At 43.8% G+C, this 13,441-nt stretch overlaps 1 protein-coding gene across 1 annotated transcript in view; it reads left to right on the plus strand.

The window, feature by feature from the left end:
* SND1 (staphylococcal nuclease and tudor domain containing 1) overlaps window positions 1-13,441 on the plus strand; it is a 408,513-nt gene that overhangs the window by 232,793 nt on the left and 162,279 nt on the right. Inside the window, exon 14 of the mRNA XM_001502591.6 lies at window positions 2,796-2,868. Within this exon, the coding sequence (XP_001502641.2) occupies window positions 2,796-2,868 (73 nt within the window). The remainder of the gene's footprint in view (window positions 1-2,795; window positions 2,869-13,441) is intronic.

Consider the following 13,441-nt stretch of genomic DNA (forward strand, 5'->3'; position numbering starts at 1 on the left):
TAGCAATCATATCTAAAGTATGAAAAGATGAAGTCTTTGAACAGTTCTCCAAAATGTATGCCTGAATGCAAATAAGTATCTGATAATATCCTTTTTAGGAATAAGGTAGAGAGCGTAAATAAGTTCTTCTTTTTAACATTAAGAAAATTTTAAAGAATTTGGTTTGTTTTTAAATGTTATATGTACAGTATTATCCATGTTTTCTGGTTCGGGGTATTGGTTTTTGTTCCTTTAGATAGCATGTTTAATCTTGGTTAAGTCCTGGGTTTCTGCTTATGGCACCGAGCTACTCTGGGGTCACAGAAAGAAAGCAGAATGTTAGTTTACCACCTCACTGCTTTTGCCTTGAGAACCTCTGTTTTCTGACTTACTGCTCAGGCCATGTTCTTTTTTTCCTCTTGGTATATGAGACGCTCTCCAGCCCCCAGGAAAAGCCACGGGTTCAGCAGTGCTCTCACATGAAACCGTCTGTTTGTAGGGCAGGTCCATTTATTTTGGTTGTCCTTGTTGTTAGAAGAGGATAAGGGTATCGGCGTTTTGTGCCCCCAGAGGCTGTGCAGAAAGCTTGGCAGGCCTCACCCTGAAGAAGGCGAGTTACAGTCGGGATGGCAGGATCTTGCCTTGCCTCACAGAGGCTTCATTTCCAAGGCTGTTCCTTCGAGTTTATGGCTGTAAAATGGGGAGACCCTGTTGGTGGCAGAGGAGGCTGTAGAAACAGGGCACGGGCAGATGAATGCAGGGTTTCGGGAGGCGGGAGAGTTGGATCTGCGGTTAGCTTGCAAATCCCAAGGGACCAGGGACCAACCTTGAAAACCAGCCCTGGTCTGTGATCATTAACAGGCTCCGTGAATGATCAATCACTGGAGTAAGCTGTGAAAGGAAAAATTCTGACCCATTTGCAATTTCTAAAGCTGATTGAAGCCTTTGCTTCAAATTCAGGAGGAACTGTGGGTTCAAGGGGCTTGAAGGTGCTTTCTTTCAGTTAGCAGTTCAGATCAGAGTGAGCATATGATATACATTTTTTTTTCTTGTTAATTCTGCACTTTGATTTCTTACTCTTATCATGGAATGGAAACTAGATAGTAAGGAAAGCGTTTGTTTGTTTCTGAAGAGAAGGCACTTCAGATCAGTTAAGTGAGAGATGGATCCCCTGGGATGGAGGGAGTGGTGAGCAAAGGATGAGAAAGACCTGAGCTCGTAAGAAATACGACCGCACCACTTTGCACTAAGCAACGCCCAGCCAGTTTGGTTTGTGAGTTTGATTTAAAAAGTTAGGACCCTTGGGGCCAGCCCGGTGGCTCAGTGGTTAAGTGCACACGTTCTGCTTTGGCGGCCCGGGGTTCGCCGGTTTGGATCTCACGTGCGGACATGGCACCACTTGGCAAGCCATGCTGTGGTAGACGTCCCATATATAAAGTAGAGGAAGATGGGCACGGATGTTAGCTGAGGGCCAGTCTTCCTCAGCAAAACGAGGAGGATTGGCAGCAGTTAGCTCAGGGCTAATCTTCCTCAAAAAAAAAAAAAATCCAGGGCTGGCCCCGTGGCCGAGTGGTTAAGTTCGCGCGCTCCGCTGCAGGCGGCCCAGTGTTTCGTCGGTTCGAATCCTGGGCGCGGACATGGCACTGCTCGTCAGACCACGCTGAGGCAGCGTCCCACATGCCACAACTAGAGGAACCCACAACGAAGAATACACAACTATGTACCGGGGGGCTTTGGGGAGAAAAAGGAAAAAATAAAAAATCTTTAAAAAAAAAAAAAAAATCCAAAAGAAACACCTGCAGAGTAGTGTCCTCTGCTTCTGGTTGTCAGGTAAGAGCCTGAGGAGGAAAAAGTAGGAGTGGGGCTGCTGGTGTGAGAGTCTGACATGTTGACCCTGGTCTGGGCGGTTTTCTCTACCCTTTCTCTGAAATTTGGAAACCCTAACAAGTCTAGTTAGCAGAGCAGGTACACCCCTGAATCTCTCTCAGTCTCAACACGAAAATGTTCCCTGCTTGGGTCTGCAGGCTCGCAGGCCACTTGAAGGTCTGTGTCTGAGTGGAGTGACTTAGTGATTCAGCCTTTGATTCTGTGGTCCTTCATCGGTACAGGAGTGATCAGACCTAGTGATGCTTTGGCTTCTGTCTTGAAGCTACCGCTCAACAGATGAGGAGATAAAAGGTGGGAGATTGGAGCAAACCACCCAGTGGTCAGGTGTGTGACGGAGTCCCAGAGTCCCCTGCTAAATCCACTGTTCCTATAACCTGAGACCATCGGAAATGAGGCTTAATGTCACTTATGTAGCCTTTGCTAATTTTTCCCCCTCCTGTTAAATGACTTTTCTGTACAATATTGCTTCATTCAGGGTAACTTATCTTTTTACCTGGGAGGAACTTATTTCCATTAGAATTGGAACACTAGCTACATATTTTGCATTTAAAATGTTTCATATGAATAAACGCAGAAAGAAACATTATTACTTCTGTTTCTTAGGAGTGTGCTCTTCCAACTGATTCTTCTTTTTGTGCCTGGAACAATGCCTTTAATTTGGAAACAAGTTTGAGAGCTCTGTCTGATTACCAGGCACACTGTTAGCTGAAACTAGCAGCCAAGTACTGGTAACTGGGCTCAGGAGGAGAGCAGGCTGCGTCCCTCCACCACATACTCCTGCAGAGCCTGGCTGCTCAGGACTGTGCGCTGTGCCTTGTGTAGTGACAGCCCGCTGTGAATGACCTCTCTTCTCACCCCCTTTTCCCACCCTCCCACCCCGTCCCAGTGTGATTTGTATTTTAATCGGGTGTTTTCTTCTTCCTTTACAGAGCTATTAAGAATGGCAAAGGATTGCATAGCAAGAAGGAAGTGCCTATCCACCGAGTCGCAGACATATCTGGGGTGAGTCGGGTCCCTGAATAGAGCTGTGTGGCTCAGAGGTGCCAAGAGCTTGGCTGCTTATTCACCAAAGGACTTAAGCTTATGTGTTTTCTGTAGCTTGTTTGTTTTCAGGCACTGAACGTGAATTTTTCCAGAGTGGCTGCTTATGCATCTATGGAGATCCTGTTTTATATTCTGGAAAAAGCAGAATTCAAACTAGGGCCTAAAACCTCCTTCTGTCTCTTCACCTGAACTCTTACTGTGTTGCTTTTCCATTTTTTAATTGTTGTGGATTAGAAGGTATTTCTTCCTAATTGTATTTTTAAAAGACCTCTTGTTTTTGGGTGTGTTTGGTTTGGTTTGGTTTTTTTTGCTGAGGAAGATTTGCCCTGAGCTAACATCCATGGCAATCTCCCTCTGTTTTGTATATCCATCGCCGTCACAGCATGGCCACCATCTATCATGTAGCTCGGCACCTGGGAACTGAACCCAGGCCCCTGAAGCAGAGTGTACCCAACTTAACCACTAGGCCATGGAGCTGGCCCCAAAATACCCTTTTTTAATCCTTGTTTAATTCTCACTATGACTGGAGAGTCTTAATGGAAAAAGGTCAAGTATAGATTTTAGGACAAGTTTAAGAATTATAATTTCCTCATGCCTTCTTTTCCTCTAGTTCCCTCTGCATGGGAGAAATGTGTAAGCATCCTTTGAGCTAATAGATATAAATGATATAAAAGGATGGAGGATGCAGATACTTTTTTGAGCTCTGAAAAGGCTATGTCCAAATGACTATGTAGTGATTAGGATGTTACCCTTGCACATTTAGGATCTCTTCTGGCTTAATAGGTACCTTTGTTAGTTGAGAGGGTTTAGTCATTAATTCAACAAGTATGTGAGTGCCTACTGTGCCTGGAACTGCTCTAGGCACTAAGAATATAACAATGAACAAAACTGATAAATTCCCTACATGCAAGTGGGAAAGGGAGACAATAACAGTGGGCAGTGTCAGGGAGCAGCAACTGCTATGGAGAGAAATAAAACCAACTTAGGCACCGTGAGCGCTTCAGGCCTTGATTTTCATCGGGTGCCCAGGGAAGGCTCGTTGGCTGGCTCATCAATTCACCCCGTTCCTGGGGCATGCACCATCCATTTCAACTCCCCTAGTCACTAACGGTTAAGGAGGGGATCCAGGTCATGTGTAGGGAGGACCACATAACCCTGGGGAGATAACAGAGAAAGGGCTAGGAAATCTTAGCTCAGACACTTGGGAGCTTGCCTTGGGCACCAAGAAGAAAATGCTACTGTAAACAAAAGCTTCTAGACCTCAGCCTAGCCCACAGCAGTGATGAATTAGAGTGTATTATCTTCTTGTTAGGTTGTGTTCCTAAGCCTGGCTGAGGCTTTGCCTGTTGGTCTTTGTGATTACTTATTATAAATGTGTCTAGCCAGCTCTCCCTTGCCTGGGTGTAGTAGTACCTTGTTCATTGTAAGCGATGGGATTCTGTTGAACTTTTTTTTCTCTGTAGCCAGTCACTGCAGGTTACAAGTTGAGCAGTGTTACCTACATTAATTGGACTTCTGTCAAGAAGTTGTGTGTCTGTTTAATGAGTGAAGTACATTGATATGCGTTCTTTGTAACTGAGAGTCCTGAGAAGCCCAGAAATCTGTTGCTAATGGCCTGTGAGCCACAGGTGACTAAGGTGTAGCTGCTAAAGCTGATTGAAACAGGTGCGCCTCTCCCCAGGTGTGACTCTCCCAGTGTGATGGTATCAGGCCTGTTTTTTCTGTGGCTTCCCTTGCTGAGTTATTGTTCATGTATATATTTCTATATATATCTCCTGTGGCATTCTCAACAATGTTTTCCTTAATGTCATTCTTTGGCTGCTCCCATTACTGTTGGAGTAATCAAAGGGCAATATTTTAGCTGTTCAACTGTAGGGGGAAAAGTTACAAGCACCTGTTTTGGAAAACACAATGCTGACCTCTCCACATGAGGGCCAGATACACCCATCCAAAAGCTTATGTCATGCCCACGCTTCAGGGCCTTCCAGAAGCTGAATTAAGCCTCAGGGATGGTACTCTCCTTTGGCTTGTGGAGTTCATGTTCTTGCTCAGCTTTCCCACTGGCAGTGAGGTAAAGGCTTCAGCAGGTTTTGAGGTAGAGGCGCACTTACTTCGTGGCTGTCCTTTTGGCAGCTGCCAGTGGAGCATCTTAATGATCTTTATTGCTATCTGTGAATCTTATGCCACCTCCTACCTTGATGCATTTTGGTGTTTTCGTATTTTTTTCTTTTTTAAAGATTTTCACCTGAGCTAACAACTGTTGCCAATCTTCTTTTTTTTCTTCTTCTGCTCCCCAAAGCCCCCAGGTACTTAGTTGTGTATTCTAGTTGTGAGTGCCTCTGATTGTGCTATGTGGGACACTGCCTCACCGTGGCCTGACGAGTGGTGCCATGTCCATGCCCAGGATCCGAACCCACGAAACCCCGGGCCGCTGAAGCGGAGCGCACAAACCTAACCACTTGGCCATGGGGCCGGCCCCTTGTTTTTTTCTTATGGTAGCAATGGATCTTACAAAACTTGTCTTTGTATTTTTTCTTCCTTTTTTTTTTTTTTTTGCCCCTTCTTCTTAAACTGTAGCTTCATTTCCTACATTTCTTTATTCTCTTTTCTGTCTGGATATTGGATAATTGCTTTGCTCTTGTGTTATTTAAAAATAAATGCCAGTTAAGTCTCCCACAGTTATCACATAAATAAAAGAGGAAAGCTTGAGCAAGTGGGAGAGTACAAGTGGAAAAGCTGTTCCATTTAAACAGATGTCAGAATGACCTTGTCTGTCTTCATCACACATTATTCAGCTTAGATTGCAGGCTTTTTTTCGTGCCCTCTATAATAGAGGAGGTTTGTCTCCCCCCTTCTAACCTTCCCTTCTTTCTGTCACGGTGTCGTGTTAAGTATGTGTGTGTGTTGGGTGCCCTTGTGCCATTTAAGTGAGATGTATGGGCTTTCAGCTTCCTGAAGCATGCTGGTGATGTTCCTGTCTAAGGGACAGGTGGGCATTAATCTTTAAAGTGTCCCTCCTTCCGCTCCCCTCCATCCACCTCCTCTTAGTTGCAGGTCGTGATAAATGGAAGTTTTTATTGAGCTAACAGTATATGCAATATGCTGCCAACCTAATTGACTGCAAACTGGTGTTTGTGCACAATGCCTCTCCCCACCCTAATACACATCCTTGGGGGAGAAAAATGACATATATTAGCTCCTCACATTTTGTATGCTAAACACACTCAAATGTGCTGTATGGAAGAGATTATATCGTGATTGTGGGAGTTCTAGTCTTAATGGCCTCCAACTTTTGGAGTTGAGTTTCTCCCCATTGTTCATACTTCTTCTCTTGCATTTTTCTTTTTAAAGATTTTATTTTTTTCCTTTTTCTCCCCAAAGCCCCCCAGTACATAGTTGTATATTCTTCATTGTGGGTCCTTCTAGTTGTGGCATGTGAGACGCTGCCTCAGCGTAGCCTGATGAGCAGTGCCATGTCCGCGCCCAGGATTTGAACCAACAAAGCACTGGGCCGCCTGCAGCAGAGCGTGCGAACTTAACCACTTGGCCACGGGGCCAGCCCCTCTTCTCTTGCATTTTTAAAAATGATTTCACCAGGAAGGGTCAGAGTGCATTAAAATGCCTCAGTGGAGGGGCTGGCCCCGTGGCGTAGTGGTTGAGTTCAGTGCATTTCGCTTTGGCAGCCTGAGTTCACAGGTGTGGATCCTGGGCACAGACCTGCTCCACTTGTCAGCCATGCTGTGGTGGTGACCCACATACAAAATAGAAGAAGATTGACACAGATGTTAGCTCAGGGCTAATGTTTCTCAAGCAAAAAGAAAAAACAGATTGGCAACAGATGTTAGCTCAGGACGACTCTTCCTCAGCAAAAGAAAAAAAAAAGCCTCAGATAGAGTCTTAGAAAGTGCAAGACCTGCTTGGCTAACTTCTTGTGGTGGGAAGTAAGAAATCATAGGAGTGAGAGGATGACCACCTGCTTTGACAAGTGAAACGCCAGCCTCTGGGTGATGAAACAAGGAGGGCTTTTTGTGTCCACTTGTCAGCTTTCCCTGGGACTGGACTGGTCATTTATTGGCTACTAAACATACTTTCTAACTTTGTGTTCTGCTATCCCAGTTGAGCCTCTTGCATCACTTCCCATATTGAGAGCTCGTTTCAGTTTTTTTACTTTTTGAAAATGTTATGGTGGCTTGCAACTTTTAGGTTGTTTTTGTTAATACAGGCGATTTTTCATATTAATGTTGACTGACTCTTGTGTTTTCCATAAGGTGCACAGCATCTGTGTGTTACACCAACTCCATGAACCCCACTTGTTGGCTAAGGCTTTATTAAACTTGGCTCTTATGCATCATTTACACCTGTTTTTAGGGTGACCACTAAGGAAAAAAGTACTGCCAGTCTGGTAATTTGCATCCTGAAGAAGTTACTAGTTTCCTTTATTTCCAGTTTTTCAAGGTGAAGGAAATGGAATATTATAAGTGCTGGTCATTGCTCTCGTTTCTATAATTGTCTGGTTTCCCTTCAGGCCAGGACTTTGCTATGAATGTGAAACCAACTAAGCTTGACTGGCTTGGCACTAGATCTGATTTGACTTGGAGGATGGTTCTGTGGTGACTGCTTCACTTCATACGTCACATTCTCATTATTAGTGGGGTTGGGTTTTCCCAGATCCGGTCTCTCCTCCCTTGCCAGCATACAAAAAGTTGGAATGTGCGCATCAGTGGAATATAAGGCTGTTGCTCATCTTAGGTTTATTATTGTTTTTGCTGTAGCCTGATCTGTAATAAATACAATCTCCTATAGATGTAGAGTGTAAAACAGGCAATAAAATCGGGCTGGTACATGGCTTACTGTTGTTCTGGTAAATCAGACAAATCAATTATGGTCCCCAGGTGGGAGAGCTCCCCATCCTCAGGTTGCACCCAGCATAGACGGATTTCCTCAAGTACCTCCCGCCCCTCCCCCTCCTCCCATTTGAGTGTGTGTTGCTCAGTGAGTCATAGTATCTCTTTCACTTTTCCTCTTTCCTGTTCTATCTTTTCATTCCTCTCTGGTGCATGAGGAGTTATGATGTTTGTTTGTTGACAGCCTAGGAGTGGATAGAGCCTAGACCAGCACCCTGTCCTCTCCAGTCATATTTCTAGAAGTCCCAGAATGGGACAGATTACTAGAATGGGGTTGTCCTTCTCCTGAACATTATCTGCCTTTTGGTGATATGGAATCCTAACAACTCATCAGTGAATTTCATTCTTGTTTGCTCTCTTCCTATTCTTACTTTCGCTAAATCTCTGTCTTTTCTGTTAACTGCTGCTGTGCTCACTTGGAAATTGCTTTCTTTGCTCAGGTACATACTAACTTTTTTGGACCCTTATCTGTCTGTGACGGATGTTGTTGGAGATGCATAATATGACAGACAAGAATGTGCTTAACCCATGGCCTAGAGTGATCCAAAGACTAGCTCTGGGGGTGGGGTGTGAGGGGGTCAGATTTTCAGGTCCCTTTTACTCCATTATATCATGAAGACTTGCAGAGTTGACCAGTAACAGTCTAACTTGCAAATACAAAGGGTAGAAGTCTTCCTTTAAAATAAGTAAGTAGATAAAGAAATAGGCAGGATTTTCTCTAGCGTTTCCTCCTGCCCTCTTCCTTCAGTTCCTGGTTTTTCAGTGCCTTCTTCAAGTTGAATAGCCCTGTCCTCTTTTCCTCAGGGTATTCGGAGCAGTCCTTTTTTCTATAAGAGGCTTAGGGACCTTTACAGAATTTATCTTTCCTTGGCTCCCAGTGGAGTTGGACCTCAATAGAAGAGTTTAAAAATACTATTATTTTTGGCTAAACAGAAGTAAAAAGTGGTTTGCCCAGTAAGTTTCTAAAGTTCTTTCTAGCCACCTTTTTGTTTTTCTAATCCCTGATAATTTGATGGCACAAATGCCCATTTCTTTATTGTTTTGTTTTGTTTTGTTTTAATAGCCCTTCCCTCTCACGCTCCTGGAGCCTCGAATCACAGTCTAGTGTCCCCTTTGTGCCAGCCACACAAGGTCAAGGCCTGTGGTTCTGCGTGGTGGGTAGATGGGACCTGGAAGGGTTGCTTAGCACTAGAGCCCCATTCACACCATAGCCGCTGGCCCCATGGCTGGGCTCTGCATTTCCTACTCGGAAGATCCCAGAGGGCCCTGCAAGAGCCTGCCACCTGTCTGCTGACCTTGCTCTTTAGAGCAGGCACATGTGCTCCATAAATCTGACGGCTTCTTGTGGGAAAGCCATGGCTGGTGCTAATGGAATGTTTTGCAGTTTTCTTGCATCTTTCTTGAACTGGGCAGCTCAAGTTTTTGCCAATTTAGGAGCAAGTATTACTCTCTGTTCCATTCTTCCTCTACTCCTACCCAAAGGTTCTTGAACTCCAATTGGGCCATAATGTGCAGCTCATTGACTTTGATTCTCACAGCACAGAAACGTGTTCTGCAGCCCTGTGCACAAGGCACTTGTGGTGCCAAAGTGGAACTACCCTGGAAGTTTCTCCCAGGCTTCAGAGAGCGCCGAGGCTCTTTTCTTTCTCCTTTTCCTTTCTTCTTTTCCCCTCCCCTCTTTTCCCCCCTCCTCCTGTCATGTCTTCTCATCTCCTATCCTCCAATCTCTCCTCTCTCCCTTCTTCCTTCTCCTCCCTTTCCCCACCACCCCCCCATGTCCCTTTCCCCCTCTCCCTCTGCAAAAGAGTCGACTGTCCGGATGTCCATAGGAGACCTTGATTGTGGCAGGGAGTTGGCTTTAGCTGGCGGCCCTCCCTAATGGATGGTTGAGGGCGTTGTTTTATTGTCCATCGACGAAAATAATCCATAACCAATCTATAAATGAAAATTTGGGAGAGTTTATTCTGAGCTAAAATCTGAGGACCATGGCCCGGGGCTTTCTTCCTGAAGGAAGAAAGGGCACCAAAGAAGTGGGGTGCACAGAGTGGTTATATACCCCCAAGAGAGGATGTTTCACATAGGATTGAAATGTCCCTTTTACAATAGTTGTGACACTGCTCTGTCAGCACAGCGATTGATGGAAACAGCAGGTAGGTCTTCTGTCTCAGTGAACACAGCAGGGTGAGTGGTCACAGGTGAGCTGGGTGGTCAAAGGTGAGCACAGCAGTCAGTTCCTAGCCTAAGGAAAGATGCTTATCCTTAAGGAAATGCCAATGTGGGGGGAAGTTGCACCTTTACCTTAAGGCCATTTGTTCTTGCCATAGTAAATGTTTTAAAGCAGATATACAATGCTTGCTCAATGGCCACAGTCAAGCCCTTTTTGGAAAAAACAAAACCAAGCCGAATTAGGTTTATACCCAATGGCTTCCTCATATACTCCAGTATATACTATTGCTTGCCATTTCTATTTGTCACGTCTTTTGTCTGTGGTTCTTTTAGCGCTGCGAGTCCTGTGTGGCCAGTTCTTGTTTGTAAAGCTCTCCTATTCAAACTCTAGAACTGCAGTGATATGCCCCTCTCCTTCTAAAGAAATCTGAAAGCATTTATGCTTACCATGGGAATAAGAAATCTATCTTTCTCAGGTTGCACATGGTTCTGAGTGAAAACAGGAAAGAAATGCTGGAATTTTTTCAAGACTGTATTTCAGCATTTACCACAGTTGGTGGTTATGTTCAGCAGCTCCTTTTACAATTTAATCCACTTTTTGACTGAGTTCTGCTCCTTTTGTAGTTTTGTGGGCTTTTTTGCACTAAAGGACACTAAATTTAGGACATAGCCTCTTCCCTCTTTTATTGAGTTGCAAATATCAGAAGTTGTTAAAGACTTTGGAACTGGCAACATTATTGGCTATGCTTTCAGTGGAATTGTGGGTGCTGCCTGGTAAAGCCATTGTGGTTATCTGATTCTACAGAAGTTCCTTTGTTTCTGCCTGGGCTGTTTTGCATCTCTGTGGAGAGAGAATTTAACTTGTGTAGGCCTAACGGTGATGCAAATGATTCCTGTTGTACAAATGTGGCCCCGTATAGACACAATTGATTTCTGCCTTGTAGAGGAAATGACTTCAAACTTTTCATTTTCACTGTATAGTTTTACTCTACAGTTTGCCTCTTTAGCAAATTCACTTCAGCATTCCTTCTTGCCTTTATATGTCTCTTCTTCAGATTCTCCTTTGAATCAGTTCTAATACCTTTCTGATTCCTTTATTAATTAGTGGGTTAAAATAAAATTTTTGATACGTTCATTTTATATTTGTATAAAAGTCATGATTTTATCTGGTTGAAAATTATCCTTTAAGAGGGAAGCAATTGCAGAAATGAGAGGAATACAAAACCATTTATAACATTGGGCAGTAAGAGATCACGTAATTAACTTTTGAAAATCTTTGGTTTAGTGCTTCTGTATGCCTGGAAATGTGAAGGGTCATTTGGTTGTGAAAGTTCTTTTTAAAAAGAGAAAAGAAAGAATTCTAAAGTGAATATGTGTCTTTTATCTGCAGAATGCCTGGTTCTATTGCTGTATCTTGTTTGGCCTACCATTTTATTCACCAGCAGGCTTTTGTTTTGGGAAGTTCAGGCACCATAGCAGATTGAGGTAGAGTGATTGAACCTTGAAGGCAGGGCACAGTCATGACATTTGGTGAGTGTGTCCCAGCTCTGTAATTCAGCACCTCTGAAGACGTGTTTGATCAGGTGACTTGCCTGGAGGTGGAGCACTATTAGGGATTCTTTCTTTGTGGCTTCTTATAGTAAAACGTCTTTCCAGAATGATCGATAAACTTGATAAATCACCATAGTGAGTTCTGTTTTCAGGAAGTTTTCTGCCATAAATTTTTCTAGTTCGCTTCTGATTCCTTTTGTAACTATGACTTCACACACAGGAATGCGTGCAAATGAGGCCCTAGCTTTCCTTTAAGTCTCCTGAGCTTTGATGATTTTTTACTTTCTTCCTTTGTTCAAAGAAGGAGGAGGGGCCGGCCCGGTAGCACAGTGGTTAATTGCGTACGTTGAGCTTCGGCTGCCCGGAGTTCACCAGTTCGGATCCCGGGTGTGGACATGGCACCACTTGGCAAACCATGCTGTGGTGGGCATCCCACATATAAAGTAGAGCAAGATGGGCACGGATGTTAGCTCAGGGCCAGGCTTCCTCAGCAAAAAGAGGGAGATTGGCAGCAGCTAGCTCAGGGCTAATCTTCCTCAAAAAAAAAAAAAGAAAGAAAAGAAGGAGAAGAAAATTGAGGGAGTCCAGGAGCGTTTTTTCCAAGCAAAGTGACATCTTTTCCCAAAGAGACTTTCCTCTAGCAATAGAGTCTGCTGTTGCTAGTTCATGCTCTTCAGTTCTCTTTCCCATTGTCTGGGTACATGTGGGTATTGTTCTGTGATTCTATTTCATGGGTCCAAATTAATTAAATGAGCCCATTACAGGCTTGGTTAAATGAATGTTAGTGTATTTTGAAGGCAGTTGATAAAATTCCTGATTCCCAGATTCAGGTGTGTGATTGGGTTGTCTTATCTGTCCCATGGCTGCTGAGTGATGTGATAAAACTTGAAATATTTCTGCCTAGCCCCAGCTTCACTCTCCACTTCACCATCATAACACTACTTAGCCCTGGATTGAACTCATTTTGCCCTGTAGCTATTGCTTATATAAACATCTCAAAGTAAGTCATTTTACTAACACAGACATTCTGCTTACTTGTTTTTAAGGCTTTATTTAGCATGCTTCCAACATATTCCCTACAGAATATGTTCTACAGAATTTTGGGCACTCCTTGTAGTGCTGACATCCAGATAAATATCCTCAAGTCAGAGCTCAGGGTTGCCTTCGAATTACATAGTAGTTTTGTGCCTCAGTTCCTCAGGAAATGGTGTTCTCAAGAAGAAATGATAAACTTCCTAACACAATATCAGATTTGGGAGGTGTCTGAGAGTATAAGCTATTGCCAAGGTTTTGAATTTGGAGGAAGACCTATGTTCTATTGATGTTACTGTCAAGGTGGAAGAAATTTTTCCTTCCCTTTTTCTGTCTTATTCTGGCTCGTCTAAGAATTAAATTGACATGAAACAGATTAACAGGAGAAAATCAAATTTGATTATGTATGTTTGGGAACCCAAAGGGTAAGAGGTTCCCCAACAGTAAGTGGAGTAAGGTTTATATGCCCTCCTGAGCTAAGGAGAAGGGGGTAGAGTTCTGGGACTTCATAGGGGAGGAAAACGATTCACAGGAAGATGGGGAAGGCAAATGTTTGGTCAACAAATGTTTGCCATGCCATGCAGAGATAGTGGGACACAGAAAGGACTTTGATCAGACAGGCCTTGCTAAGTTCCCCCCCAGGCAACCACACCTACCTCATATTCTTTGTAGATATCTCTGCTGATAGTCTTCTTCCTGGAACAGGCCATTTATCTAAATTCTTTTAGGCATTTAAGGGGCAGGTAGAAGTTCTTCCTGAGTCTTTGCTTTCTTAAAAATAATCCTCATGCCAAAGAGATAGATTTTGGGGTGGCAAGTTTTGTTCCCATATAGCACATTACTGCAACATTCACATGTACTTCACCCACTGTAGAGAC

This window comes from Equus caballus, chromosome 4, assembly GCF_041296265.1.
Source record: "Equus caballus isolate H_3958 breed thoroughbred chromosome 4, TB-T2T, whole genome shotgun sequence".
NCBI lineage: Eukaryota > Metazoa > Chordata > Mammalia > Perissodactyla > Equidae > Equus > Equus caballus.